General features: G+C 39.9%; 1 protein-coding gene across 3 annotated transcripts in view; it reads left to right on the forward strand.

Moving 5' to 3' along the window:
• The window catches only part of KIF15 (kinesin family member 15), a 59,144-nt gene that overhangs the window by 24,225 nt on the left and 7,002 nt on the right, over window positions 1–27,917 (forward strand). For all 3 annotated transcript variants that reach the window (XR_003570052.1, XR_003570053.1, XM_027872527.1), the window contains exons 15-30: window positions 1,741–1,882; window positions 2,460–2,601; window positions 4,091–4,288; window positions 5,575–5,682; window positions 6,062–6,167; window positions 9,549–9,714; window positions 12,738–12,888; window positions 15,042–15,127; window positions 15,624–15,693; window positions 16,078–16,164; window positions 17,314–17,418; window positions 18,149–18,271; window positions 21,398–21,544; window positions 22,062–22,163; window positions 22,680–22,844; window positions 27,765–27,874. Coding sequence is in view for 1 of the 3 variants with exons in the window: in XM_027872527.1 (XP_027728328.1) it covers window positions 1,741–1,882; window positions 2,460–2,601; window positions 4,091–4,288; window positions 5,575–5,682; window positions 6,062–6,167; window positions 9,549–9,714; window positions 12,738–12,888; window positions 15,042–15,127; window positions 15,624–15,693; window positions 16,078–16,164; window positions 17,314–17,418; window positions 18,149–18,271; window positions 21,398–21,544; window positions 22,062–22,163; window positions 22,680–22,844; window positions 27,765–27,874 (2,008 nt within the window). In the remaining 2 variants the exon portion in view is untranslated. The remainder of the gene's footprint in view (window positions 1–1,740; window positions 1,883–2,459; window positions 2,602–4,090; window positions 4,289–5,574; window positions 5,683–6,061; window positions 6,168–9,548; window positions 9,715–12,737; window positions 12,889–15,041; window positions 15,128–15,623; window positions 15,694–16,077; window positions 16,165–17,313; window positions 17,419–18,148; window positions 18,272–21,397; window positions 21,545–22,061; window positions 22,164–22,679; window positions 22,845–27,764; window positions 27,875–27,917) is intronic.

Genomic DNA, 27,917 nt, shown 5'->3' on the forward strand with positions numbered 1-27,917 from the left:
AGGCCAGTGTTGCTGGATCATGGAATAAAGTGTATGAGAAGACTGGAAAGATGGGAGGAGTCTGTTTATGAAGGGCTTTAAAAACCAAAAAAATTCACATTTGATCCCGGAGGTAATAGAGAGCCACTGACGTTTATTGACCAGGGAATTTAAAAGGTGAAGGGAATTAAAGCCCTCCTGTGCTTTAGGAAAATCACTTTGGGAGCTTAGTGGAGGATGCCTGGACTGGAGAGAGACTCGAGGCCAGCAGACCCTCCAGCAGGCTCTTAAACTGTATGAGGTGAAAGGGAGGAGCAATGCCAGAGAAGAAAAGGGGGCATATTCAGGAGATGTTAGGAAAGTTGATAGGACAGGCCTTGCAACTGATTGGACGTGGGGGCAAAAGAGAGGAGTCTAAGACAATCCCTTAGCTGTGACCCGAGGACTGGGAGTTCAGTAGGAGGACTGTGGGCCTGCTACATACTACAGACTTACCAAAAGCATCTTCACTTCTTGAGTTTCTAGGAAAAAATGATCACCTTGTGGCCAAGATTCTTGTGGTGAGCCTTCATGAATGTCACCGGGTGCAACCTTGGACACCAGGCCTCCACTTGGTCACTAGGCCAAGGCCCCAAGCCTTTCCCTCTAAGTGAAACCTGCCGGAGTTTGTATTCTATTGGCAGAATATTTGAGAAGCCAGGGCCAGATGTGCAGCATGCACACGGCCGCTGGTAGAGACTTCAGTGCAGGAGGAAGACTCCCAAAGACCATCCTAGGTCAGACTGATGAGCCAGTCAGCTGGATGACAGTGTGCAGACATGCCTTCACAGCACATGTCCTTTTGTCGTCAGGCTGAAAACACAGCCCATCCCCTTCGGGCATTCCTCAGAATAACCTATTAAGTAGCAATCTGCTATGAAATTGCTTAAGCTTTTCTTGAATTATATGTATATTTTCTTGCTTGCAGCATCCCCTCAGATAAAGAGTTCCATAAGTTTATTTCCACACTGTATGGTGGTAATTTATACTAAACCTATTTCAACCCTTAAGAGATATCCTTTAATGTTCTAGAGTTTGACTGAAGCTTGAATTTGCTTTTTAATGATGAGATTTTATGAGAAGTTCTAATATTTTTAATCTTATTCCACAAATCCTTTTGTCCCCTTGATCATTTTAAGTTCTCTTTGTAGACTTTCCCTATCCATCCTAAGGTACAGGTCAAAATCGCACGCAGTATTTCAGCTAAATACGAACCGCGCTTTTGTGAATGTCATAAATGTTTTGTTTCCAGTGACCTTTCTTGCCCTGTGTTTTGTTGACCTCAGAAGCACATTGGACAAATTGGAGAATGTAATAACCCATCACTCCTGTTTGAAGCTCGCTTATAAATGCTTTTGACCCATACTTTAAATCCAAGTGCTTCCAACACTGATCCCTGGGTGACAAATTTTGTTAATAGTTCTCCATTCAGGAGTGCCTAATTAGCCATGTTCTTTGTTCCCTATCTAGGTAATGTCATCTAGCCATGACCAAATATTTCCCATTCCATGTCATCTCAGCTTGGGTTGGCTGTGACTTTTAAACACACTGGATATATCCTGGGCCTCCAATTAGATTATAAACTCCTCAGTCAGAAATGTGCTTTCTGATTTTACCTCTCCCCCCTCATGCTTTTATATAAATGTGTGTGTGTGTGTGTGTGTGTGTGTGTGTGTGTGTGTGTGTGTGTATTTTCCGTGCTTTTGTTCTGTCGTTACTCAGGTCAGCAAGGACATCCTCTGATGACTTCCTCAGAGTCGAGCACGTTGGCCTCCGTCGAGAAGCTAAGAACACAACTTGTACAAACTCAGGGTGAACTGAGTACTTCAAAGCAAGAGTATGAGGAATTCAAAGAGCTGACCAAGTAAGGGGTCCCTCCACACAAACCGTTTGCCACACCTCCAGCCAGTGGATTTTTAATAAGGAGCCCCTTCTTCTAATATTGATGTATGTCAGCAATTTTAATGTTGACTCCTTTGGACTTAAGATCGTGTATCTGAATGTTAATCATGTTCACTAGCAAGCAACCATGGCCACGGTTTTATGTCTTATCAAATATAAATGGACTGACTAATTTCCAACTATTACTCTAGAGAATAGGCCAGCCTAGTCTTTACAAGTCTGATGAATGCATTAGCAATTGTACTGTTCTTGAATTTAAGATTTTGAACCTTCGTATGGTCCTAAAATGCTATTTATGTAAAAGTGTTATGTTTTTAATTTTAAAAAAATTAAATGTTGAATTTATATGTTAAAATCAACTTGTTTCAATTACTTTCAATCACTTCAAGTATAGAAACTGTAGATTTTCAGACTTGGGACCTAATTCCATTTTGTAAAAAAATTAATCAGCACAGAGCCGATCTTATTTCATTTCTTCTCACCGGTCATATAAACCACAATAAAATAAACACATTAATACTTTGGTGATATATAAACAGGAAGAAGCAGCTGGAACTGGAGTCAGAGCTTCGATCTTTGCGCAAAGCAAACCGGAGCCTGGAAAGCGTCTTAGAGGCCACCAAAGTGTCTAAGCGCCAGCAAGTGTCTCAACTGAATAAGATGCACGCGGAGACGCTGAAGGTAGGGGCAGGGTGAGGAGGGCAGGGGCTGCTAAAGTCAGTGCCTCATCCTAATCCTTTTAAGAATTTACAACCACTCACTGCATGCTTTCATCCCACCCTGGTCAGTGCACCGGCTCTCTCTGCTTGTGTGCATTTCCAGAGACTCAGCTGCCAGCATGGAAGGAAAAGAGGTCCTCAAGGTGGAAAGGCTCTGGAAAGCATGTGGAGTTTGCTGCAATAACTGCTTTTCAAAGTCAAAATATTAGGGGCTTAATATGCAAGATGAACAGGGATATGCCAGGAAATCGAGGAGTTTTGAGCATGGCAACAGGTGGAGGAAGATAGATCTTCAGATTAAGTGGCATGTCTACCGCATCTCTTCAAAAGTTGGTTTTTCAATCAACAAGGATAAGGGCCTGTTTTCTTACATTATGTTAAACTCTTGTTTTTTTTAGTTATTTCTGTTTATGATTGTTTTGGTAACTTTATCTTCTTCCTTTTTATGCATTATTTAATTGAAATTTATGTTCAATATTAAAGTATTATTTCAAACTAATTTTTAATTGTTCCCGAGTAGAATGTTAGCTCCTTCGGGGCAGGCATCGGTTCCTATTTGTCTAAACTCTTGGTGCCCAGCACAGTGGCTGACGACACCTGGTAGGTCCTTGACGAATGCTTTTTGAATCGAAATCAATTCACACCACAAGAAAGTGGCCTTGTTAAAGTCTTTCTAAAATCGGAAGTGTTAAAGATAGCCCTAACATTTTGAATGTGGGAGATGTGAGTGACTAGTATAGACGAGGAAAAAGAAACAACATGAATTGAGTTAAGTCTTGAGCATGTTGAGCTCAGGAGGAAAATCAAGATCACAAGCATCAATGGGCATTGGTCATGTGTAAGAGATGGCCATCGAAGCCATGGGAAGAGAAAAGAAGGGTTAAAGGCAAAGACTTTGGGGACACCCATCCAGAGGGGTCAAGGAGGGGAGATCACCTTAGGAGACCAAGAAGGATTGGTCAGACGGGGGAGGACAAACAGAAGGAAACAGAGACCCTACGACAAAAGGCAGGCTCCTGAAGTGGGTGATGGTTGACAGTGTCACTTCAAAGAGGTCGAGGAGGGGGCAGCTAGGTGGCGTAGTGGATAGAGCACTGGCCCTGAAGTCAGGAGGACCTGAGTTCAAATCCTGCCTCACTTGACCCATACTAGCTGTGTGACCTTGGGTAAGTCACTTAACCCCGATTGCCTCACTAAAAAACAAAACAAAACAAAACAGAGGGTCAAGGAGGAAGAAAAGGTCAGTGATTTTCAAGACTTACCCCACACACTGTCTGTAAATCAAGATTTTTTTCTTAGAGCCTACTCTAGCCCAAGAAATTTAGAGTATGATTTCTTGCCTTCATCTGATGTACCTCACTATGAGACATACATCTTCTCTCTTTACACGGTTTTTAAATAATCATATTAAAATGTACTAATGCTACGTTTCATAATCATTTTTGCAACAGATCATAACTACTCCAACGAAGGCTTATCAGCTTCGGTCTCGATTAGTACCTCGACTAAGTCCTGAAATCTTGAACTTGAGCTCCATGGACACTCAGAACACAAATGACTTGGATGCTGATATATTCAATGAGCCAGTTCCTCCAGAGATGAATGAACAAGCTTGTGAAGCCATTTCTGAGGAGCTCAAAGTGGTTCAGGTAACTTGTTGCCAAAAGAAGGGAAATTAATGCTGTTCTGTGTTTTCCTTTATTTATCTTGAATCTAAGCTGTTTAATTTCCTATAGTATTAAAATTGATTTTGTATTTAAAGATTATCTTAACTATGGTGTAATTAGAGGGTAGTGGTTATACAGTTTCCCATAAAGGGATTGCTTTGGCTCTTAGCTTTAATAAAAACTTAAGTTTTGCTGGTATCTATTTACTTATACTCTAACAACGTGAGTCTAAAATCAATTGCTACAGATACTTTTAGATGTTGTTCCTTCCTGTTCCAGAGAAGGAACTTTCTAGAGAACTCTATAGATTAATCCAAAGTTTTAATTAGTAGTTTTTTAAATTGATGCTTTGCCAAGTTAACAAATGCTGAAAAAGTCAAGCAGTGATCCTGAAACACATTGGAATTTTCCCGCCACAAGGTGGACCTTTGCTTCCATTGGGTTTTTTAGTAGAGTTTTGTGGCGTTTGAGGTTGTGGCTGGCACAACGAAGAAGTATTTATTGATACCATGTGCAGAGCTCCAAGCTGCGCACCAATAGAAAAGGAAGGCTACCCCTGCTCTTGGGGAGCTCACACTCTAATTTGGATGACAGCATGTATAGAAAGCGTCAGCCGAGGGACAGGTAAGAAGCCACAGAGGACCAAGGCCTTGGCTGCCATGTTACATAGCTAGTTGGTCCCTGCGATGATGGTAAAGGGGGAGTGGGCTAAGTGGGATTCTGAGTTTACCTCTGGTGAGGAGGAGCTAGGGGGTGCTGGCAGCATCCAGGCAGAGAGAGCTGAGCAGTGGAGAGTAGGGAGGGAAAGGCTTCCATGTAGTGTTGACCTGTGGGGCCCTTGGGTGTCCCTTTGGGATCTGGGCAGTTCATAGGTATCCCTCCAGGCCTGCTCCTGCCAGTGGTGATAGGAAGGAAGGAAGAAAACAAGCGCTTATTAAGCACCTACTATGTGCCACGTACTGTGCTAAGTGCTTTACAAATATTATCTCATTTGATTCTTAAACAACAGTGAGAAGTAGATGCTGCTATTATCATCCCCATTTTACAGTTGAGGAAACGTGAGGCAGATAGCAGTGTGGTCACATGCCCAGGGTCACCCAGCTAGTAGATGTCTGAGCCTGGATTTGAACTCTGGAGGTTTTCTGACTCCAGGCCCAGTGTTCTGTGCACTGTGATGCCACCTAGCCACCTGATTGTAGTAGTGCTACCATTTGTGATCGCTGTAAAAATACCTTCATCTCTGAGTGGACCTTTTGTCACTTTTTCAGGAACAGCTGACTGTTCTTCAGACAAAGCTGGACGAAGAAGAAAGTAAAAACATGAAGCTTCAGCAGCATATTGACAAATTAGAGCATCATTCCACACAAACACAGGAGGTACAACAGTGTAGAAAATAGATTCTAACATAACAATGTCAAGTAAGAAAAAACATCCTGCCTAACTTAGGTACTAAAGGAGAAAACAAAGAAGTAGACATCTTAAATTTTAAGAGACAAATATCTGACTACTAGAATGAATTCTAACTTACTGCAAATTATCAGATAATACTAATGATTTTTGCCCCCCCCATCTTTTTTCTATAAATATTTCAGACAAGAAAAATGTGAGTCATTGGTAATTCAAATGTAATTAACATCCAGATTTTTTCTTATTACTCAGAAGACCTTAAAACATGACTCTTTAAGTAGTGAATTACCTTAGATGTGGTTTGATATGCCTGTCTTCTCTTTCTTAACTTTGATCCTTTTTTCCAAGCTCTTCTCTTCAGAAAGAACTGATTGGCACAAACAGCAGCAGGACTATCTCGCACAACTGAGTTCCCTTGAAAAACAGCTTCAAGATGCTCACAGCAAGAATGAGTGTGAGTGTCGGTAATTTGGTCTTTTACTTCTTTCTTCCTGTGCTTGCGTCTACAATATCATCGATGTGAGTACTCCCTCCAGTGGCGCAGAGTGTGACCGATCTGTGCTTTCTTGTCCTGTGGCTCATCCACATTATCTTTGGGGTCTTGAAGGGCTTACATCCACGTTGTTGGCAGCCGCCCTTGAACTCTCTTGACATGGCATGGATACCAGGAGAGCAAGTGGGCACTTACTAGTTACTCCTCATTTTCGCTAAAAAGCCATCTCACCCCTTTTGCTATTTATAAATCTCCCTGATAATATCCTTTACACCATTTCTTTGGTGCAGTTCCTTTTTGGTCATGTGTTAGACCCTACCTATTCCTGATGTGCCTCTGCATTGTTCTTTGGGCGATCCAAAGGTTAGTTCTGGGTAACTCCATGACTCACAGCCATACAGCGTCACAGAAAGAAGGTCCATATTTAAAAAAAAAAAAGATGAACCTTTGTTTCAGGGAGAAGCTAGGGATTATTAAAATTTTCCAAATGCAAATCAAACCCACTATCTCTTTTTCATTTCTGAGCCTAGTTAATTTTTCAATTGAATTTTTAAAAAATCATCAAGTGTTTTGTTTTTTCACCTCCTGTCTCTCCCTCCCCATGGAGGGGGGGGGAAAGCCCCACCTTTACAAGAAATGTATGTATCAAACAAAACAAATTCCTATATTGGACACTTCCAGAAATTTGTTTCTCTTTCTACATGTTAGTCCATAGTCTTCATTATGGGTCCTCTGAAATCTTGATCACTGTGTTGGTCAAAGCTCTTAAGTCTACATAATTGTTCATTTTTACAGTGTTGATGTTATAGTATGAATTGTTCTCCTCATTTTGCTCAGTGCACTCTTTATCACTCCATACAAATCTTTCCAGGTTTCACTGAAAGTCTTTTTTCATTTCTTTTTTTTTTTCTTTTTTTTTTTTTTTTTTGGCAATTGGGGTTAAGTGTCTTGCCCAGGGTCACACAGCTAGTAAGTGTCAAGTGTTTGGTCTGAGGCCGGATTTGAACTCAAGTCCTCCTGACTTCAGGGCCGGTGCTCTATCCACTGCACCACCTAGCTGCCCCCCTTTTCATTTCTTAGAGAATAATATTTCATTATATTCATATTGTCATTGTTGTTTAGTCATATCCACCAACTCTTCATGACCCCATTTGGGGTTTTCTTGGCAAAGATACTGGAGTGGTTTGCCATTTCCTTCTCCAGCTCATTTTACAGATAAGAAAATTAAGGCAAACATAATTAAGTGACTCGCCCAGTGTCAAACAGCTAATAAGTGTCTAAGGCTGGATTTGAACTCAGGAACATGAGTCTTCTTGACTACAGGCAGGATGCTCTATCTATTGCACCACCTGGCTGCCCTACAGTCACATACCTTAGATTATTTGGCCATTCTCTAGTTGATGGACATCCCACATCTTTGTCACAAGAAGCTGCTATAAATAATTTTGTACATATAGAACCTTTTCTTCTTTCTTTGAGCTCCTTGGGTCACAGGCCTAGTAGTGGTCTTGCTGCATCAAAGGGTATGCACAATTTAGTAACTCTGGGGACAGTTCCAAACTGCTTACCAGAATAGCCAGACCAGTTCACAATTCCACCAGTGGGCTTCATCATTTCCATTTTTTGTCAACTATCCCATTTTCCATCTATAGTATCTCTGCAAGGTTTTTGCACATCTTGGTCTGGACAGTAGGCATTCTTTTTCAGCTTAAATTTTCCTGTGCAGATAGTTAGACTGAATTCGTTTGTTATGTGGTTGTGGACCTCATTTAGGAGGTACATGGAAGGCCCAGAACTGGTCAAATGTCAGAGTGTATGAGGGGTGGGAGCCAGATTGTGAAGGACGTCACCTGACACCTGCAACAATTCCCAACTGATCCTCGGGGCTCCAGCTTGTCATGGCCATACCAGGCTTCAGAAAAGTCAGCTTATATTGGAGTGGGCAGAGAGGTGAGACTGGAGACCAATTGATTTGGAGTCGGAAGACCTGGGTTTGATTCAGAATTTCATCCATTACTGTGGCTGTGACATTTGTCAGATCCATAACCTCTCTGATCCTCAGTTTCTTCAAGAGAAAGTGATAACAGATGCTTATACTGTGTTCCTCATAGGATTGGTGTTAGGGCCAGATGAGTAATATTGGATGTGTGCTGTTTTCTAATTACCCCATTCCACATCCTCTGTGATCCAGGGATTTTGGCCTCCTTGCTATTTCTCTCCCAAGATAACTCCATCTCCCAATTCCCTCCTTTATCATGTCTAGGCCTCATTTCTAGAACGCTCTCCCTTCTCATTTCTGCCTCTTGACTTCAAGTCTCAGTTCAAATCCAGCTTTGTGTAAGAAACCTTTCCTGATCCCCCTTGATTTCAGTGCCTTCCTTCTGAGCCTGTCCTCAGTTTATGATGTCCGTATCTTATCTGTACGGAGTTGTTTGCTTGTTGCCTCTCCCATCAGACTGTGAGCTTCTGGAGAGCAGGGGCTGTTTTCTATCTTTGTAGTCCCAGTGCTTAGCACAGTGGTACGTAGTAAGTTCTTAGTAAATGCTAATAGAACAGATAGACTTTATCTCTTTAAAAATAAATAGTGTTTACAAAAGAAATCCTACATAAAGTCACAGGCCCAGAAGTAGAGGAAGCGGAATATTTGGAATTGTCAAGTGTACTAGGTTATTAATGGCTTAATTATCCAGTTTCTTGACTTTAAATTCAGCCAATAGAGAAGGTTTTGTTTTGCTTTACTGACATCCTGATTGTGGCATGATGAGTTAAATTTGAGTTCATTTTATTACTTCAAGAATATTCGATTTTCATAGGAGACATATGGATGCTTCCTCTACCAAAGGAAATCAAAAGCCCTTCACATCATAGTAGATGGTAGTAGTTGACACACCTTTGATGAGCCCCTCTGACGTTCTGCTAGTTCTCAGACTATAGGCGTACAGTCAGGCTTGCGTAGGACCTTATGAGCTTATGTTCAACTGGTATTGTCTTGGAGAATCCATTGGTATTTAAAAACTACTCTCTCAGGGATCTCTGCTTTGCCCTGATTCAGGAATCTCTACCTCCTGACTTCCCCTGGTTTCCTTCAAATCCAGCTCAAATCCCACTTTAAGAAGCCTTTTCTCTGAAATTTTCACTTTTTTCTTGTTTGCACATAGTTGTTTACATGTTTTTGTCTATATCCCTAGGACTTAATGAGTGCCTGGCACATAATAAGTGGTAGGCACTTAATAAATGCTGATTCACCATTGACTGTCACATCCATGCCACAGTGTAGCATCAGAATAGATTTTTAGTAGAGGTAAATTCATTTATCTTAACAAAATTAATATTGTTTTTCAGTCATGACAAGTGAAATACATGACCTTCGTATAGTTCTTCAGTCTGCAGACAAGGAGCTGTCTTCAGTGAAATCCGAATACAGGTCATTAAGAGAAAATCAGGAAAAGGAGCTCAGTCAGCTTTCCCAAAGACACATGGATGTACAGCTCCAACTAGATAATGTCAGGTACTGCATTCTTGTTATGGATCGAGTTGCCTGATAATTGGCATGACTGATTATCAGAGTTCATCATATAGATTGTGTATCAAATAGAGTTTTGTCTGTAAAAGACTTGAGCGTTAACTTGGAGTTGTTCATGTCGTGGCGTACTGTCATAAGCAGTGTTTTCTCTGTCTTGTCATTGTCTCTTGCATCCACTCTCTGTCTTTGAAGAAGAAACACAAGTACCAATGCTTTGAGCCATCTTGGGGTGGAAAGATGCCTGGTTTTAGAGTGTGAAGGCCTAGATTTGAGTTGCAGCCCTTGCACTTCCTCCCTGGGTGCCCTTGGGACCTCTGTGAAATGGGGAGACTCTCACTGCCTGACATTGGAATAAGGTGGCCTTGCTGACTTGGCAGACGACTCAGTGTAGATCCAGGAGTGTGTTTCTCATTCATCAAGCTCTTCTTTTTCACCAGCTCTCTTCTAGGTAATGTGCCTGAAAAGTAGAGGCAACGGGAGAGTAGGTACCTTTGGCCTGGAAAGGCAGACTGGAACAGGCTGGGAAGGGCTTTAAGAGCCAAGCAGGGGGAGGTGTGTATTTTATTCTAGAGGCAAAAGGAAGTCACTGGAGCTTCCTGAGCAGGGCATGATGTGGTCAAAGCTGTGCTTTAGGGAAAGATGTCAGTCTGGCAGCTGTGTGGAGGATCCATTGGAAAGTGGAGAAACTGGAAGCATGAAGACCCAGTAAGACTTGGTGTTACAATAATCCATGTGAAAGACCTAAACTAGAGCAGTGATTCTATGAGCAAAGAGAAGGTAAAGGGTGGGAGATGTATTGTGGGGCAGAATTTATTTGTGATCATTTCACATTTTGTTGGATTGGGTTTTTCCCTCCCCTACAGATGCCGCATATGTATAAATTAGCCCTAGTACCTGGCTACCTTCTGTGGCCTTTTATACCCCTTATTCATTGTGCATATTTTGCTTAAAGAAACATAAAGGGAATTTTATTTTGATAACTGTAAATCTTAGGCTTATCACTGAGTGAAACAGGTCTGATTTTTTTTAAGAGATATAACAGTTATGTTTAGTTTATTTCCACCACAGTGGATTTAATACACTTAGAGCAAAATTTGCTTCACTTTTTAAAGTAGGTCCTATTCACTGTTAGAGGCCTATTGTAAATCAGTGTGTTCCCATATAACTCAAATCAAAGCATTCTTATGATGATGCTCACCTGGAAATCCAATAGAACCTGAAAAAAGTGTTCACACACAACAAACCAGTGAGGTAGAAAGTGTAAGTTTTATCCCCATTTTACAGTTTGGGAAACATGCTGAGAGGTTAGACAATGTGCACCAATTTACTCAGTGAGTATCTGTCAGAGGTGGAACTCCTCAAACCAAAGTGTCCTGGCTCTCAGTCCTGTACAATTTTAGTATGAAAAAATGTATATAATCGCCACTATCCATAAACTGAAGAATCGTGAAGATTCCTTGGAGTTTTCTAATATTTAAAGACAGCACCAACCACCACCATCCTTTCTTCCTTGCACGTACTGCATTTGATGTCAGAGGCCCTGGGATGCATCCTGGCTCTGTCACCTAATATACCAGTGGGAGCTTGGCTCTATAAAAGACTCTGAAAGGGTTGGACTAAGCCAGTCAGCTATTCAGGTCCTTTCCTACTCTGTATCCGGCAGGGTAAAAAGCATGCAGAATTTGGAAGACCTGTATCTGAATGAGTGCTCACTTTGCCACTTCCTGCTGGAGTGGCCTTGGGGCAAGCCACTTACCTCTCTGGGCCTCGGTTTCCTCTTCTGTAAAATGAGGATCAGTGGACCTCCAAGGTCCTTACAAATTCTAAGTCTGTGATCTGTGACCTATGACTTCTGTTCCGTATTATCAGCCTAAATGCAGATGGGTTCTCCTTTAAGAGGGCATTGGATGCTGGAGCTTTCTCTTAGGTTTAAATCAGACAAACATTGTATTAATGATTTTGATTAAGTATCACCTATCTTCTTGCTGTAATTCTTAAGCAGAGTATACAACCATAATTTAAAGCAACCTTTGCTTGATAACTCAGGATCATATTATGAAAATCAGTTGTGATACCATGCCATAACACAGCAATATCCTCACAGCCTATTGAGATTTGCAAGCTTCTTTGCTCCTATGTTAAATGACCCCATAGCATTGTGCTTTTTGAAATGGCGTCAGCTTTTTTTTGGTCTGCTTTGTTTTGGAATTTTTTCATCACCATCTCTATCTGTCAGTTGTCGCTTCATGCTGTTGTCAATGTGTTTTTCTTTAGCGAACTCTCCTTTTTTTACTTTCTAATGTTCATTGTTAGAATAAATCAGAAAAAAAAATCAAACCACAGCCTTATTAGAAATATATCAGAAGAAAGTAAATCCAAGTAGGTTCTAAATGAAGAAGCGAAGGGCTCTGTGGTGGAAAAGTGTGTAGACTTTTGGGATTTTATCTTGGTTGGTCAAAGGCTGTTTTAAGCTAAGGGAATTCTAGATAAGTGAGTAAATGAAACCATTGTTCCAGTATATTAATTTTGAGTGACAAAAAATCTTTTGTTTCACCTAGGACTCTCTTTTATGTAGTGAGAGTATGCTTAATGATTTAATTTTAAAAACAGAATTTTTTTTTTTTTTTTTTTTTACAAACCTAGTTATTTTGTAAAGCAAGTCCTACCTGTCAATGAAACCACACTGGAGATTGCCTGGGAGGTAGTGAAGAAGCTGGCTTTCTCAGCTAACCTCCTTGGTAATCCTCTTCCTGGGATGCAGTGGAAACAGCTTTCTCTCAAAATGAGTCAAGCTCTGTCCTCTCAAATCTTCCTGGTACAGAGTAATTGGGTGGAGTTGAGATAGTTTTAAAATTATAATTCAAATGAAATTATTAGGTGCCTTCCAACTTGAATTGTGTTTGCTGTGGAGCAATTAAATTGCAAATAATACACTCCTAAATAATCTGAGTAACTAAGATACATCGAATGTCCCTATTTAACATTGTCAAAATATTTTCACAATGAAGACTAGAGCATGAGAAGGTGCTTGAAACCAAAGCCTGCCTGCAGGACTCCTACGATAACCTCCAGGAAGTCCTGAAGTTTGAGACGGATCAGCTTTCCAAGGAGCTCCAGGACAGCCAAGAAGCAAATGAAACTCTGCAAGCCGAACTCAGCGTAAGGCTTGTGCTTTTGTTTTTCGTTATGGCCTCTGATGGCGGGATCACAATCTCTAATGCTCAGCCCCATTCACACTCCTCCCTTGTCCTTGAATGGTATTGCCAGTTTAGCCTTTAGACTAACTTGACAACTAGTTATCCCGACTGTGGTTGATGTGAATGGACACATAAACTCTTCAAATGCCCTCATTAACCGAAGAGTGTTTTTAAAGTTAAGTCTCGTCAACTTACAGTGTTAACTGAAGCGTCCCCTCCAAAATGTTCGAAGCTGAAGCCTTGCCTTGTGCTAAGGTTCTTAAGGGTAAATCATCTTAGAGATCTCTTCTAGACACTAGTGATGGTTGTAGTTACTATATTTTGATGACTTAGGGGTCATTATGCGTTGCCATACACACAAATGCCATGGTTTTATTTTTTGGTGGTTTTTGTTTGTTTGTTTTTAAACTAAATTCTCACACCAAATGTAAATTCTGTGTAAAATTGCCTTGGGGGACTTGGAGAATGAATAGAACTGTTACTGTGTGTATGAATAAGTATGGCATACATAGGAAAAGATTTGCCAAGTTGTATTGTATATTTTTAACTGCCATTGTGAAGGTAAGATGATGACTGAGTTGAAAATGGACTTAAGATGGCCTTCTAAGTAAGGTTCTCATGTGCTGATTTCTTGCTCTGTCATCCTTGAAGAGCTTGAATGGATGATGGTTTCAAGGAAAGGAAAACATCGTGCACACATGCATTGTCTTTGTTATGTCTTCATGTTTACAGGGGTTAGACTTGTCTGTTAATAACTATAATTTAACAAATGTTTACTAGGGATGTAGTGTGTGTGTCAGGCCCTGGGGGTGCAAAGATTGAAATGAGATAGACCTTGCCCTAAAAGACCTGAGGGTCTGTTGATAGTAAATCCATGAAGGATTAAAATACAAACTATATACAAGGTGGTTTCCTAAAGGAAAGCACTGGTGCCTTTGGGTCTTGGAATAGACTTCCTATAGGCAGTAGCACTTTAGATGAGCTTTGAAGGAATTCTGGGGTTCTAAGTGGAGGGGAGGAGGAAATGCATTCCGCGCATTGGGATTAGCCAGCGTGAAGGCTCAGAGGCAGAAGATGGAATATTTGGTCGTGTACTGCCCAAAAGCCTATTTAATTCTAACATGGAGAATGTGAAGGGGAGCTTGAAAAAGTGGCTGGAGCCAGCTGATTTAGGGCTTTAAAAGCCAAACAGGAGTTTCTCATTTGTCCTAGAAACACTGTGGAGCCCTGAGAGCTTCTTGAGCCGCAGGGTCAGAGTTGTGCATTGGGAATATCAGTTTGACAGTTGTGTGAAGCACAGTGGATTGAGGAAGGGAGAGCTGAAAGGCAAATGGAGACACAGATGAGCCTTAGCAGCTGATTAGATAGGAGAGTTAAGTCAAGTCCTGCTCCAAAGTCACAGGCTTGGGTGACTGGGAAGGTGGTGCCTTCAACGAAAATAGGACAGTTAAGAAGGGGGGCAGTTTTGTTGGAGAAGATAATGAGTTCTGCTTTGGTCATGGTGCGTTTGAGATGCCTTCGGAACTTCAGTTGGAGGTGTCCAATAGGCGGTCGATGCTACAAGACTGAATTTAGGAGAGACTGTAGCTGGCTGTATAGATCTCAATTTAAGTTACTGAAATTTCCTTGAACTGAGAGACTAGATTTCATGCAACATGTGACTGTTTTGGTCATTTGGTCAAGCTAGGATATATCCTAGCTTGAAAACCTTCAGTGGCCCCCATGGCTTAGACACCACCCATGGTGACAGTTTTGGGCCTCCACTCTCAGGCCAGCTCACCCCCACCTGGAACTTTATTTTCCAAAGCTTCTTTCAGCAGCAGCCAGACTATTTTACTCATTGTTTCTCAAATGGGGCATAGTGTTGCCCACACAAATCTTCTTCCTAAGTGGAAGTCCTTTCTTCCCCCCTTCCACCACATACCTGAATCCCTCCCCTGTGTTCAATGCCAATCTGAAGTCCCCGTCATTAAAAAATATCTTCTATCTGTTTTCCTCCTTGTCTAACATAGTTTTACTTTGTACATAATAGGCGCCAGAAAATGCAGATTAATTGAATAGGTGTTATTGGTGTTAGGATGCCTATAATTAAACTTTACAAATTGCGTCCTTTAGAATGTGTTGGAGCTTTTAGAAACAGAAAAAGAACGTAATAACAAGTTGATATCACAGTTAGAAGAAGACAAAGAAAATAATTCCAAGTGAGTACTGTTAAGTATTTTTTCTTCAGAATTATAGAATATTTTAAATTTAATACCTTTATTAAATTTTTATTGCTGATATTACATTGCAAACAATAACTTTTTAAAAGTTTTCCAAATAAATACTAGGTCCTTTTTGTTAAACATTTAAAGTTTGAATAAACTTAATTTGTTAAATATTTGCCATTTAGTCATTGTTGTTAACTTTTGTTAAAAAGAAATTAAAAATTAAAAACCATAACCAGGATAAATAATTAGCTTTCAAGTATTCTGAGCTTCTCTAAAATAACCAAAATTGAATTTTAGGAAATTAAAAACAATTGTTATTAAAATATCTGTCTCTAACCCCACATCTTTATATGACCTGATATAAATTATATCATATTATATTAATGGGGATATAACTTAAAATTAGCCCTTTAAGTCTTGATTGCTTAGATCCATAGAATATTTGTTGGAAGTGAGTCGCCTGTGAAATATATTTCTTCTCTTTCAGGAAGTTCTTAGACGTTCTTGATTCAGTACAACAGGAGAAACAGAAAGGGATTGCTAAGTGTGAGCTGCAGGTAACTAGCGTATTGCACCAATATTGGCAGTTTTGTAGTTCTTAATAGGTTTATTGGGAGGGCATTTTAGAAGTTTGGAAATAAGATTTCTAGTCATTTGTTCTACTTTATTAAATTAGCTTCCTACCTTCAGTGATTGAGAGATATTGTGTAATGTGTAGCGGTGGTCTCTTAGATGGAATCCCCTCTGTGCACATTTGTCTGATCACAGCTGGATCTCTGAACCCACATTCATTGTTTTATTTTCAGTTAACTTTGTAAATAGATCTGGGTTCTAGAAAGTATCGTTTGTACTTTTGAAATAGAATACAGTTATGATGCTGTGTCTCCATGAGGAAGATTTAAATTCTGAGAAGAACCTAGCTTTTCTCCCTTACTCCCCAGACAGCAAAAATAGAGAAACTGGAACAGAGCTTGTCGGCGGCTGAGAAGACCATCGCCTCTCTGGAAAAGACTAAGGCTGCTGACCAGGTAAGAAGGCGGAAGGTTTTCTTACTCCATGAAAGTTGAAGGTGAATTTGTGTCCTGATGAAACGCAAACCAGGGCCCCGTTTCCTCTTTTTCTAAAGTTTGACAAGTATTGAAACACTGCTGCTTCATTTAGTGTTCAGTAAAATAGGGACGTGGAGTGGTTTTAGAAGGGGGTGGAAGGGATCCAGTGTCTTCTGTCTACTGATCATGTCGAATACCCCAGTTTTTGCTTGTCCTCTACCCCATCAGACTGTGAGCGTCTCAAGGATGGGAACTATCTTTTGCCTCTTTGCATCCCCAAGCGCTTAGCACAGCACCTGGCACATAGTAGGCAGTTAATACATGTTTGTTGACTATGGCACTTCATATGCTGCTAATAATGAGGATGTGATACTTTCCCTGACTTTTGAAGTGTTGAATGGCTGCAGTTTAGTAGCTAAGAAACCAAAACAGAGAAGGAAAAAAAAGCATAGACCAAAGAGCCTGGTAACACATACATATGTACTTGTCAACCCTGCTAAAACATGCGCTGCTTGGGAGTAAGAATTATTTTATTTATTGTATTTGTATCCCCTGGGCCTGACAGATAACAGGCACTTCATAAATGGTTGTTGATTAATTAATTGACAGAAGAAAATATTCTATATTCTGTGTCTCCTGGAAACTGCCACCCTAGGTGTTGTGTTTTGAGGCCTGAGAGTAGTCAGTTTCCCAAGCAGCCCCTGCGGGTCATATGGCTTTACTCCTTTAAGCCAGTTTCATTGTTGTTGTGAGATCCCAGGGAGACTGAAGGAGGAGGCAGTTTCCAAGGTAAGCTGCTCTCTTTACGTCCAAGGATCAGCCTCTTGAATTGTACTAATGATTAAGTTGTCAATGAGAGAAGTGGACAAATGCACTGGTTTTGGTGGTTGGGTAAGCTCTCCTAGTCTGTACGGTCTCTTGTGTCTAAGGAACTTCTATGAAACTTTACAGATCCCTTGGTACGCAGCAGGGCACAATGTTGTGGAGCATAAGTGAGGTATAGATTAGAGCTGTCTCCTTTTAAATGAAAATGGACAGGCAAACCAGAACTAGGAGTTTCTGGTCATTGCCATTAACAAATAATGATGAATTCATTTTCATAAAATGATATTTTTCTGTCCTTTTTAGGAAGCGGTAACTGATCTCATGAGTCAGATCCAGGACCTGAAAGCATCTGTTAGTCAGAAAAATGGAAGTATAGACATGTTAACAAGAGAACTAGAGGACATAACAGTAAGTTCTATTAGTAACAAGATATTATCATTATGTAAAGTTGGATTGGATGCATAGAAAATTGCCACTTATTATTTTCCATTATTTCCCTTATATTTCTTTGGTAGTTTTATAACATCATTCATTCTTATAGACTACAGGCAGCCTCTGTCCGGAGCAGTCTTCTCATCCTCTGCATTTCTTGCCTGTGTCTTAACCAAAACTTTTTATCTGTGGTTAACAATTAAACTTCACAAAGATCTGTAATTAAGATTAGGATTATCATATTATGTGTCTCAAACAAGTAAGCTAGGAGAAAGCTATAGCCATAGCCAGCATATGGTAAAAATGAGAACCGGCCCCATTGGGGGGCATGTAAATGGTATATAAGATAAAATAGACAAGATAACAGTATGTAGGTATTGGCATTTAAGTACAGTAAAAGCCCTCATTTGTAATCTGATCTCAGGAAAAGTTTACACCTGTACTGGCCTCGTATTTCCTCTCTGTTGACTCTTCAGGGGGTCTCTTTGTACCTGTGATGACTCGTATCACATTGCCCACTTGCCTTCAATACAGAATGTCCCATTCTCTCACCACCTGTCTGGGAATTGTAAAGCTTTCTCTGTTTTCTAGATGTATGGTAATCTAATGTCATCAGGCTGGGGTTTTATTGCGTGCTAAAATAACATTTTAATTTGCATTGTGTTCAAATAAATAGATTTTCTGATCATAACATTGTGTTCTTCAGTGCAAATACAACTCTACCTTGGCTGAAAAAGATGACTGTAAGGCAGATTTAAGGAAACAAGAAGAAGAGATTATGGAACTGAAACAAGCCCTTAATTTGAGAAAATTGTCTGATGATATGGAGGTAAATTGTTGTATGTTGTGTTTGGTTGCATGGGAATTGAGTACCTTGACGGTTAATTTATAATCTTAAACAAGAGAAGCAAGATGTCCTAGTGAGCAAAGATCTGGCCTCGGAGTCAGGAAGACCCGGTCTCTTCTTGCACACTTAATTGTGTGGCTCTAGACCAGTGGTTCCCACAGTTGGGGGGGGGGGGCCTCGATGAACTGCTCCGGGGGAGCGGTGGTAGCCTCAGGTACAGTTGTACACTTAATCTGAGACCTCTTTCCTAGTTTGTAAGGTTTCCAGGGAGGCGCTGAGTGATTGTTTTAAAGGGGCAGTAGGCCAAATAAGCTTGGGAACCTCTGTTCTAGACTGAGTTTGGAGGATAAACAAAAAGGAGTCTCAAAGAGGACTTTTTAAGTTCTCAAGTTTTTATGACTGGATAAGTAGCTATGTTATTGCTGGAAATGGGGAAATAAGGATAACTGGATTGGAAGAGGGAAATAAATAATTTAGCTTTTGTTGTTTAATTGTCTTTTGATAGGTTATCTGAATGAATATATGCTATAGGCAGCGGAAAACATGAATTGGAAATTAGGACAAGAGGTTAGGCTAGAGATGTAGATTTAGGGAAATGTTTGATAAAGGTGGTAGATAGAGAAAGCCAAAACCTGTTAGGGGAGAAGAGTCTACTAAGAGCTAGAAGTGACAGAGCCATGACAGTCATAGGCCCAGGAGGAAAGAGTTTCATGGAGAGAGTGATCAGAGCTTTAAGATTTGCAAAGGGCTTTCTGTCATTTAATCCCATAATGACTCTCTGAGGGTGATGCTGTTATTATCCCCCTTTTACAGATGAGGAAACTGAGGCAGAGAGAGGCCTGTGCCTTGCTCAGGGTTGCACATCAAGTGAGTGTCTGAGGCCAGATTTGAACTAGGTCGTCCTGCCTGGAGCACTCCATGCCCTACAATCACCTAAGACTTAGATTTGACTAGAAGGAGGCCATGATTGGCATTAGGTAAATTTCAGTGTCGTGGTGAGGTCAAAAACCGGAGGGCAAGTAGTTTTAAGGAGGCAGTAAGGAAAGAGAGTATGTATAAATCACTCAAGGAATTTGGCCAAGGACTCAGGACTGTTGTGTCAGACTTACAGGAGGGCAGATGTTGATAAATGGAAAGCAAATGGAGACTGAGTGCTTGGAGAGTTGGAAGAGGTGGCACCAGGATCAAATAAGGATTGGTGACTTGGGGGAGAGGGGGTATTTTGGTTTGTGGAGTAGGATTGACAAAGAAGAGGGAAAGTGACCTATATGTACAAAAATATTTTTGTGGTGGCAAAGAATTGGAAACCAAAAGGACGCCCATCAATTGAGGAACGGCTGAACAAGTTGTGGTATATGGTTCTGGTGGAATGCTGTTGTTCCATAAGAAATGACAAGGGGGGTGGTTTCAGAAAAACCTGGAAAGACTCGTGATCTGATGCAAAGTGGAGTGAGCAGAGCCAGGAGAACATTGCACATGATAACAGCAGTAGTGTAATGATAATCAACTGTGGAAGACTTAGCCACTCTGATCAAGGCAATGATTGGAGGCGATTCCAAAAGGATCCATTCTTTTTTCACTCTGTCTCTTTCTTTTTCTTGTTTATTTAGGGGGAGGGGTTGTTTTTTGTTTGTTTTTTCAACATGACTAATATGGAAATTTTTTATAAAGAGTAGTATTGATTTTTCATAAGAATTTTTTAAAAAAGCAGCATTCTTCCCTTAGGCTTCCTGGAATCTATACTAGTTTCTGAGTTGCCTTGAAGTCATCTTCAGGTCCTTATCTCTGGCATAGCTGCTAATTGCGTTCTATTCTGTCATATCCTTTTTCTTCTGATTTTTTTATTTCTGGAATTTTTGTTATTTTCTTTTTAAACTCAAATAACATAAAAGAGATAGCCTGGTAAAAAGAGCACTGCATTCAATCAGAGCAACTGAGGTCTAGCCCTGGTTATGCTTTTCATTAACCCTATGACCTTGAACAAGTAACTTCTCTTCAGACCTCAATTTCTCCATGAGTAAACTGAGAGGCTAGGATAGATGATACCTTAATTCTAAACTCTATGCTCTACAGCTGAGGACACTCTAGAAATGAATCACTTGAGGGTGAGCTCTTGAAGACGGGGACCTTGTTTTTGGCTCATTTTGTAACCTCAACTCTTAGCACGGTGCCATGCCTATAGTAAGCATTTACTCCATACATATTGACTGTCTGAAATGCCTTAAGTAATGCCAAGAAAATGAAAATGTTTCTTGATTTTAGTTAGGAGAGGGTTGTACTGGATTTAAGTAAGCACTCCTGTACTACCTCAGACCTGATTTGAAACTTGGCTTTTTGGACCCAGGGTTCCAGAGCAGGCTGCATTTCAGAAGGCAATTTGACCTCACTAGGTGGGTTCACGCCTCCTCACAGAAGGAGAAAAGCCCCAAATTAAGTGCCGCCCACTCCTTTTGGAGTTCAAGTTCCTGTCAGAGCCCTCAATCACATTTTTTTTTTTAAAGGAGAGCTTTAAAAAGTGAGAAAGCATAGGAACAGCTGGTGACATCACTTGGACTACCCCAGGTGCTCCTTGTCCTGCCACTGCTTCTCCAGTCATTAACCTGCAAGAATTAGGCATTCCTTCTCTTCTCCGTTAGCTGGGGTTTGGTTTTGTGACTGCTGACTTTAAAACTTTTTTGAAAGTTGATATTAAATTTTTTTTAAAAAAGAAACTGAATGCTGTGTAATTATATTAACCAATCTTGTCTATGAGGAAGAGATGAGAAAATATGCCCTCTCCTCCTTTGCACAGATACAGGACTATGGATATGGGACATTGTATATACTGCCAGCCTCAATCTATGTATTGTTTAGTTTTTCCTCTTTCTTTTTTTTCTCCATTACATGGGGTAGCAGTCTGACAAGGGAAGTTGGAAGGGATGTATTAAGAAATAAAATGGTTTTTAAATGAAAGACTGCAATTAAAAATTAAAGAAAAATTTAAGGTGATATTTAGTTTTAGCTTTTTTGAATTGAATATATAAATTAACGATTACTGAATCCTTGTCATGTTAGCATAAATAACATTGAATTTTTTCTTTGGGGTTGGGGGCTGTTATATTCTAACAGAGAGACATGTTGTGTGAAGATCTGATTCACACCACTGACCAGCTAAACAAATTAACAGAGGCCTCTAAGAAGCATTCTGTGTTGCTTCAGTCTGCCCAGGAAGAGCTTGCCAAGAAAGAAGCTTTCATTCAAGAACTTCAGGAACAGGTAGACTTAGATGAGGCTGTCGCTATAAGAATTTAAAATGAACTAATAATTTAAATTTGGCTAATCCACATAAGCCTCAGGGACATGCTAGTCTTTTAGATAATTTGCAGAAGATTATTAAATGAAATTGGAAAATGTTGAATTTTGAATCTTTGGGAACATGGCTGTCTTCTAATATAAAGACAACTTTGTTCTCGCTAATAATAGGTTATTAGAAATGCGTCAGATACCTCAATGAGTAGATAAAAGGTTTAGTGGATGTAACAAGGTTAAGGGATAAAAACATAATTTCAACTAACAACATGATTAGAATAAGCCATGTGGTAGGAGCAGTAACTCTACTAAGATTTTGGACTTTTGAGGGAAAATGTGTGGGGTGTTTGATATTTTGTTCTATTTCAAATTGTGAAATGTTCAAACCAGAAGAATTCTCACATCCTCTGAAAAGCTTGCATTTTCTTTGTGGACACGAATCCTGTATTATTTTCAAAGTTAATATTTTATTTTGTTTTCATAGCTAAACCAAAAAGTTAAAGAATTGGAACAGAAGAAGAATGCATATAGTTTGAAAATGAGACACCTGGAATGTGTGATGGATTCTGCTTCTGTATTTCCACAGGTACTTTTAGAACAACAGTTCTATTTCCAAGCAGAGATACCAGCTTCAGACATATCAAAAGTGCCCGTTTGAAAATTATAGTTAGAAAAGATCGTTTTAAATTATTTACATACAATTAAGAGACAGTACAGAGGCAACCTCAGTATGGAATCCTGTTTCCTGACAGTCAGCTATGTGCTGTTGGGAAAGTCATTTAACCTCCCTCTCACCCTCAGTTTCTTCATCTATAAAATGAGAATAGTAATACCTGTAAAACTTGCCTTGCAGAGTTGATATGAGGCTCAAATGAAATAATGTTTATAAAATGTTTTGCAAACTTTGAAACAGCATATATCATTAGTAATGGAGGTATTTTTTCTGTGTGTGTCTTTTGGCTAATAGAACAAACTCTTTAGATTTTTAAGGGGAAGACAATAACCAATAAGCATTTTCAGATATGTGGTGCTAGTGCAGTTAAAATCAAATTTTTGTTCAAATCACTAAAATTAAGAATGAAAAATCTACTATATCTTGCAGAGTCCTAAAACTCCACCTAATTTTCAAGCAAATCTAGCAAAGCTCCTAGAAACACAAGAACAAGAAATAGAAGACAGAAGAGCTTCCACAATCTCCTTACAGCATCTTGTAACAAAATTGAATGAAGAAAGAGACATCAAAAACATTGAAATCCTTAGAATGAAGGTACTTGTCCTTTCCTGTTAAACAGCACATGGGCCATTCATGGAGGGCGGAAGAACAACTTGGTTTTCTATAGTGCTTCATATTTACAACCCTGTGAGGGAGGAAGTTTGAGTATCACCCCAAGAAGGTGATGGTGCTCTTCCCGTGTCAAGAATGGGGTGCTGATTGTATCGACTATTATGAAGAAGAGAACTCAGAAGGAGCCTTATGATTGGGAAATGTGGAGGTCTCCAGTCACTCTGCAGAGGGCAGTTTCCATAAAACAATGGAGGCAAAAGCCAGATTGCAAAAAGTTGAGTGGGTAGTGAATTAGGAAAGTCTGAATGCCAGCTCCAGGGGCTAACTGGATCAAGAGAAAAGGTTTGTTTTTAGAATATTGGAGACCTGAGCATCCTTGTAGGCAAGGGACTAGAAGAGACTAAAGATGTGGGTGGGGCCTGGTTGTGGTTGTTTGAATGAGATGCCAAAGGGAGGCAGTTGGAGCAAGGATTTTAGCATTGGCAAGGAGGAGACCCACTGGAGTCAGGGAAAGAGGCAAGCCTGGGAACAGGCCTAAAGTTTGAAGACAGCGAAGAGGGGAGTTGGGGGAGCTTGCACTAGATGCTTCTTTTGATAAAATGGGCAAGATCATCTAGTAAGAGAGAAGATCTTACAAGGTCTGGAATAAAAATTTTAGAGGATTATTGAGCAGTGACAAATGCCTAGGTTATATGCGTTTGCTGGGTGTACACACGGTTCTTTGGCTTCCTCTAGCAGTCCAGTAGCATTCTGCTTGTCAGAATTAAAAGTGAAAAAGATTATTGGGCTATCAACAATGAAATATTCTTAGGAAATGAAAATACATCCAGAGTGGTAGCTCTTCATGGTATTAATGGTCTGCGCTATAAAATCTGTCATATTTGGGCGCCCCTTAAGAATTGAGGATGGAGGGGCAGCTAGGTGGCACAATGGATAGAGTACCGGCCGTGGAGTCAGGAGAACCTGACTTCAAATGCGGCCTCAGACACTTGACACGTACTAGCTGTGTGACCCTGGGCAAGTCACCTAACCCCATCACCTAGCCAAAAAAACAAAAAAAAAAGGATTGAGGATGGGGTGAAGGTGATAGGTTTGAGAAAACGTAGAATACCACAAACACTTTTTGTTATTTTTTTTGGTTCCATGAACATTTATTAAGTGCCTCCTGTGTTACTAATTAATTTTTATCAGATGTTCCTATAAACAGAAGTAAAAATCTGTGCTGAAAGGCATGGTTCTTTTTATTATTATTTATTTCTTTTTGAATTTTGTGTTCCAAGCTCTCTCCCTCCCTCCCACTCCCTCCTCATCCACTGAGATGACAGCAGTATGATACCAGTTACACACTGAAGTCATGCATAACATACTTCCAAAAAAAAGCAAGGAAACTTTTGTAAGTGATCAGAGTATACTTCGGTTTGCGCTCAGAGTTCATCAGTTTTCTCTCTGGAGGGGGATGGCATTTTTCCCTCGTGAAGCCTTTGGAATTGTCTCGTATCACTGTACTGATCAGAACAGCCAAGCCTTTCACAGTTGATCACCATTAGGACATTGCTGTCATTGTGCACAATGATATCCTAGTTCTTCTCACTTCACTTTTTGCATCAGTTCATACAGGTCGTGCCATATTTTTCTATAACCACCTCCCTCTTCATTTCTTATGAAGCATAATAGTACTCCATCACAGTCATATGCTACAGCTTATTCAGCCACTCCCCAATTGATTCTCCTGCTCTTGATTACCAATTTTTTGCCACCACAAAAAGAGCTGCTGTAAATATTTTTGTATGTATAGGTCCTTCTCCTTTTTCTTTAATCTCTTTGGGATACAGATAGTCATAGTATTGCTGGGTCAAAAGGTCAAAAAGGTATTTACAGTTTTATAGCCCTTTGGGCGTGGTTCCAAATTGTCTCCAGAATGGTTGACCTAGTTCACTATTCCACCACCAGTTCATAAGTGTACCTATTTCCCCTCATCCCCTCCAACATTTGTCATTTCTAATAGGTGTGAGGTGATGCCTCAAAGTTTTTTTACTTTGCCTTTAATCAATAGTGACTTAGAGCATATAGAGAGTTTTGATTTCTTCTTCCGAAAACCACCTGTTTGTATCCTTTGATCATTTATCAGTTGGGGCATGGCTCTTATTTTTATGAATTTAACTCAGTTGTATACTCAGTATATGTCTGAGAAATGAGGTCTTTATCAGAGAAACATGCTATAAAAAAATTTTTAATATTACTTCACTGTCTATGGTACCTTTTAACAAAACGTAGTTTCCCTGATTATCTCTTTTAATTAAGTCTCTTTTTACTTTTGCTTTGTCTGAGATTATGTTTGCTACCCCTGCCTTTTTTTTTTTTTTTTACTTCAGCTGAAGCTTATTAGCTTCTACTCCAGCCCTTTATTTTAACTCTCTATGTGTCTTTGTGTTTCAAGTGTCTTCATTGTTGGATTCTGGTTTCTGATCCATTATTCTATCAGTTTCTGTTTTATGAGTGAGCTCATCACATTCATATTTACAGTTATGATTACTGTATATTTCCATCTATCCCATTCCCTCTATCCCAGACAAATCCTTTGTTTCTTCTTCTTTCTTTCTCTTTATCCTGTCCCTCCTCAAAAGACTATTTTGTTTCTAACCACTGCCTCCCTTAATCCAACCTCGCTTTTATCATCCCCTACTCCTTTCTCTTATCCCCTTCCCCTCCTTTTTCCCTGTTGAACAAGTTACATTTCTATACACAATCCTGTGCGAGAGAGTGTGTGTGTGTGGTGTATGTATAGTGTTTTCCCTCTTTGAACCAATTCTAATGAAAGTGAGGTTTAAGCATTGCCTGCCACCACTACCACCACACCCCCATTCTTCCCTCTATTGTAAAAGCTCTTCCTTGAATCCCTCTTTTACCTGAGATTTTCCCCGTTCTACCTCTCCCTTCCCCCTTCTCCCAGTACATCACTCTTTTCATTCCAACATAATCAGCTCATACCCATGCCCTCTGTCTATGTACACTCCCTTTAACTGCCCTAATAATGATAAAATTCTTAGGAGTTACATTTATTATATTCCCATGTAAGAATGTGAACAGTTTAACTTTATTGACTCTCTTATGATTACTCTTTCATGTTTACATTTTTATGCTTCTCTTGAGTCTTCTATTTGAATGTCAGATTTTCTCTTCAGCTCTGGTCTTTTTACCAGGAATGCTTTGAAGTCCTCTATTCCATTAAATACTTATTTTTTTTCCTCTGAAGGATTATATTTAGTTTTGCTGGTAAGTTATTCTTGGTTCTAATCTTAGCACTTTTACCTCCCAGAATATATTCTAAACCCTCTGCTTCTTTAACATGGAAGCTGCTAAATCTAGTGTGATCCTGACTGTGGCTCCATACCATTTGAATTGTTCCTTTCAGGCTGCTTGAAGTATTTTCTCTTTGACCTGGGAGCTCTGGAATTTGGCTATAGTATTCCTGGGAATTTTCATTTGGGGATCTCTTTCAGGAAGTGATTAGTGGATTCCTTCAATTTCTATTCTACCCTCTAAGATATTGTGGTAGTTTTCCTTGATAATTTCTCAAAATATGATGTCTAGGCTCTTTCTTTGGTCACAGCTTTCCGGTAGTCCAATAATTCTTAAATTATCTCTCCTTGATTTTTTTTCCATGTCAGTTGTTTTTCGGATGAGATATTTCACGTTTTTTTTCTAATTTTTCAGTCTTTTGACTGTTTTATTGTTTCTTGATGTCTCATAGAATTACTAGTTTCCACTTGCCCAAATCTGATTTTTAAGGAATTATTTTCTTCAGTGAATTTTTGTACCTCCTTTTCCATTTGACCTATTCTGCTTTTTAGAGTTCTTTTCTTTGTTGAATTTTTATGCCTCTTTTGCCATTAGGTTAGTTTTTTGTTTTTGAAGGTATTTTTTTTCAGTGTCTTTTTGTGCCTCTTTTACCAAGCTGTTAATTCTCTTAAGTTTCTTGCATTCCTCATTCTTTTTCCCAACTTTTCCTCTATCACTCTTAGCCTTTTCTTTAACTCTTCCAGGAATTCTTGTTGGGCTTGGGCCAATTAGCAATTTTCTTTGAGATTTTTTTGTAGCTGTTTTCACACTGTTGTCTTCTAAGTTTATATCTTGGTCTTCCCTGCCACCATAGTAACTTTTTATGGTCAAATTCTTTCTAAATTACTTGCTCATTTTCCAGCCTGTTTCCTGATTTGGAACTTTATAAAGTTGGGCTCTGCTTGTTGTTGTTGCTCTTGTTGGGGGACAGGAGACATTGTCCCAAGTGTCAGGCTTTTTCGTGCTGCTGTTTTCAAAGTTTGTTCTAGAGTTCTACAAGTTTTTGGTGCTTCCAAGACGGTGTGATCCTGGGAGAGGTGTGGTCACTGCTCTTCTGTTCTGTGCTGACCTTTACCAAGGAAGGGCCCCTAGTCTCCTGTGGCTGCACACGCTAGTGCTTCTCTTAGCTTTGGCATTGTAACCAGAACCCCTGCAACCTGGAAGTGCATATGGACAATAGTTACCAATCAATGCCAGTTGTTCCCAGTGCCAGCAAATGATCCCTGTAATCTCTTTCTGATCAGTCCTCCAACCCTCTACTGTCTCTGGGCCGAGAGCTTCTGAAGCTGCTGCTGCTGCTGGCAGCAGCAGCAGCCACGTGAGTAAGCTTTGGACAGACCTCCACCCAAGTGTTACAGACTTCCCTTACCTGCCTACCTCTTAAGTTTTCTCAGGCCATGAAAATATTTCACCCCAACTTTTTGTTGGCTCTTCCACTCAAAATTTGATTTGAGGCATTATTTTAAAGTTATTTGAAGGTCAGTGTTGGGAGAGTTCTCCTGGGTGGCTACACCTAACATGCCATCTTGGCTCCCCCTGAAAGGCGTGTTTATATGTCTTTAGGAGCAGTTATGTGAATTAGAAAACACACGCTTAGAACTTCAGCAATTAACAGAGACCAATCAAAGCCTGCAAAACCAACTTGATGATGTTAAGAAGCAAAAGAAAGGCTGGTAAGAAAAAGTATACAAAACCTCTAGTCTGCTTGCTTGTGAT

Source organism: Vombatus ursinus, unplaced genomic scaffold (genome assembly GCF_900497805.2).
Source record: "Vombatus ursinus unplaced genomic scaffold, bare-nosed wombat genome assembly UNPS02014799.1, whole genome shotgun sequence".
NCBI classification, from domain to species: domain Eukaryota; kingdom Metazoa; phylum Chordata; class Mammalia; order Diprotodontia; family Vombatidae; genus Vombatus; species Vombatus ursinus.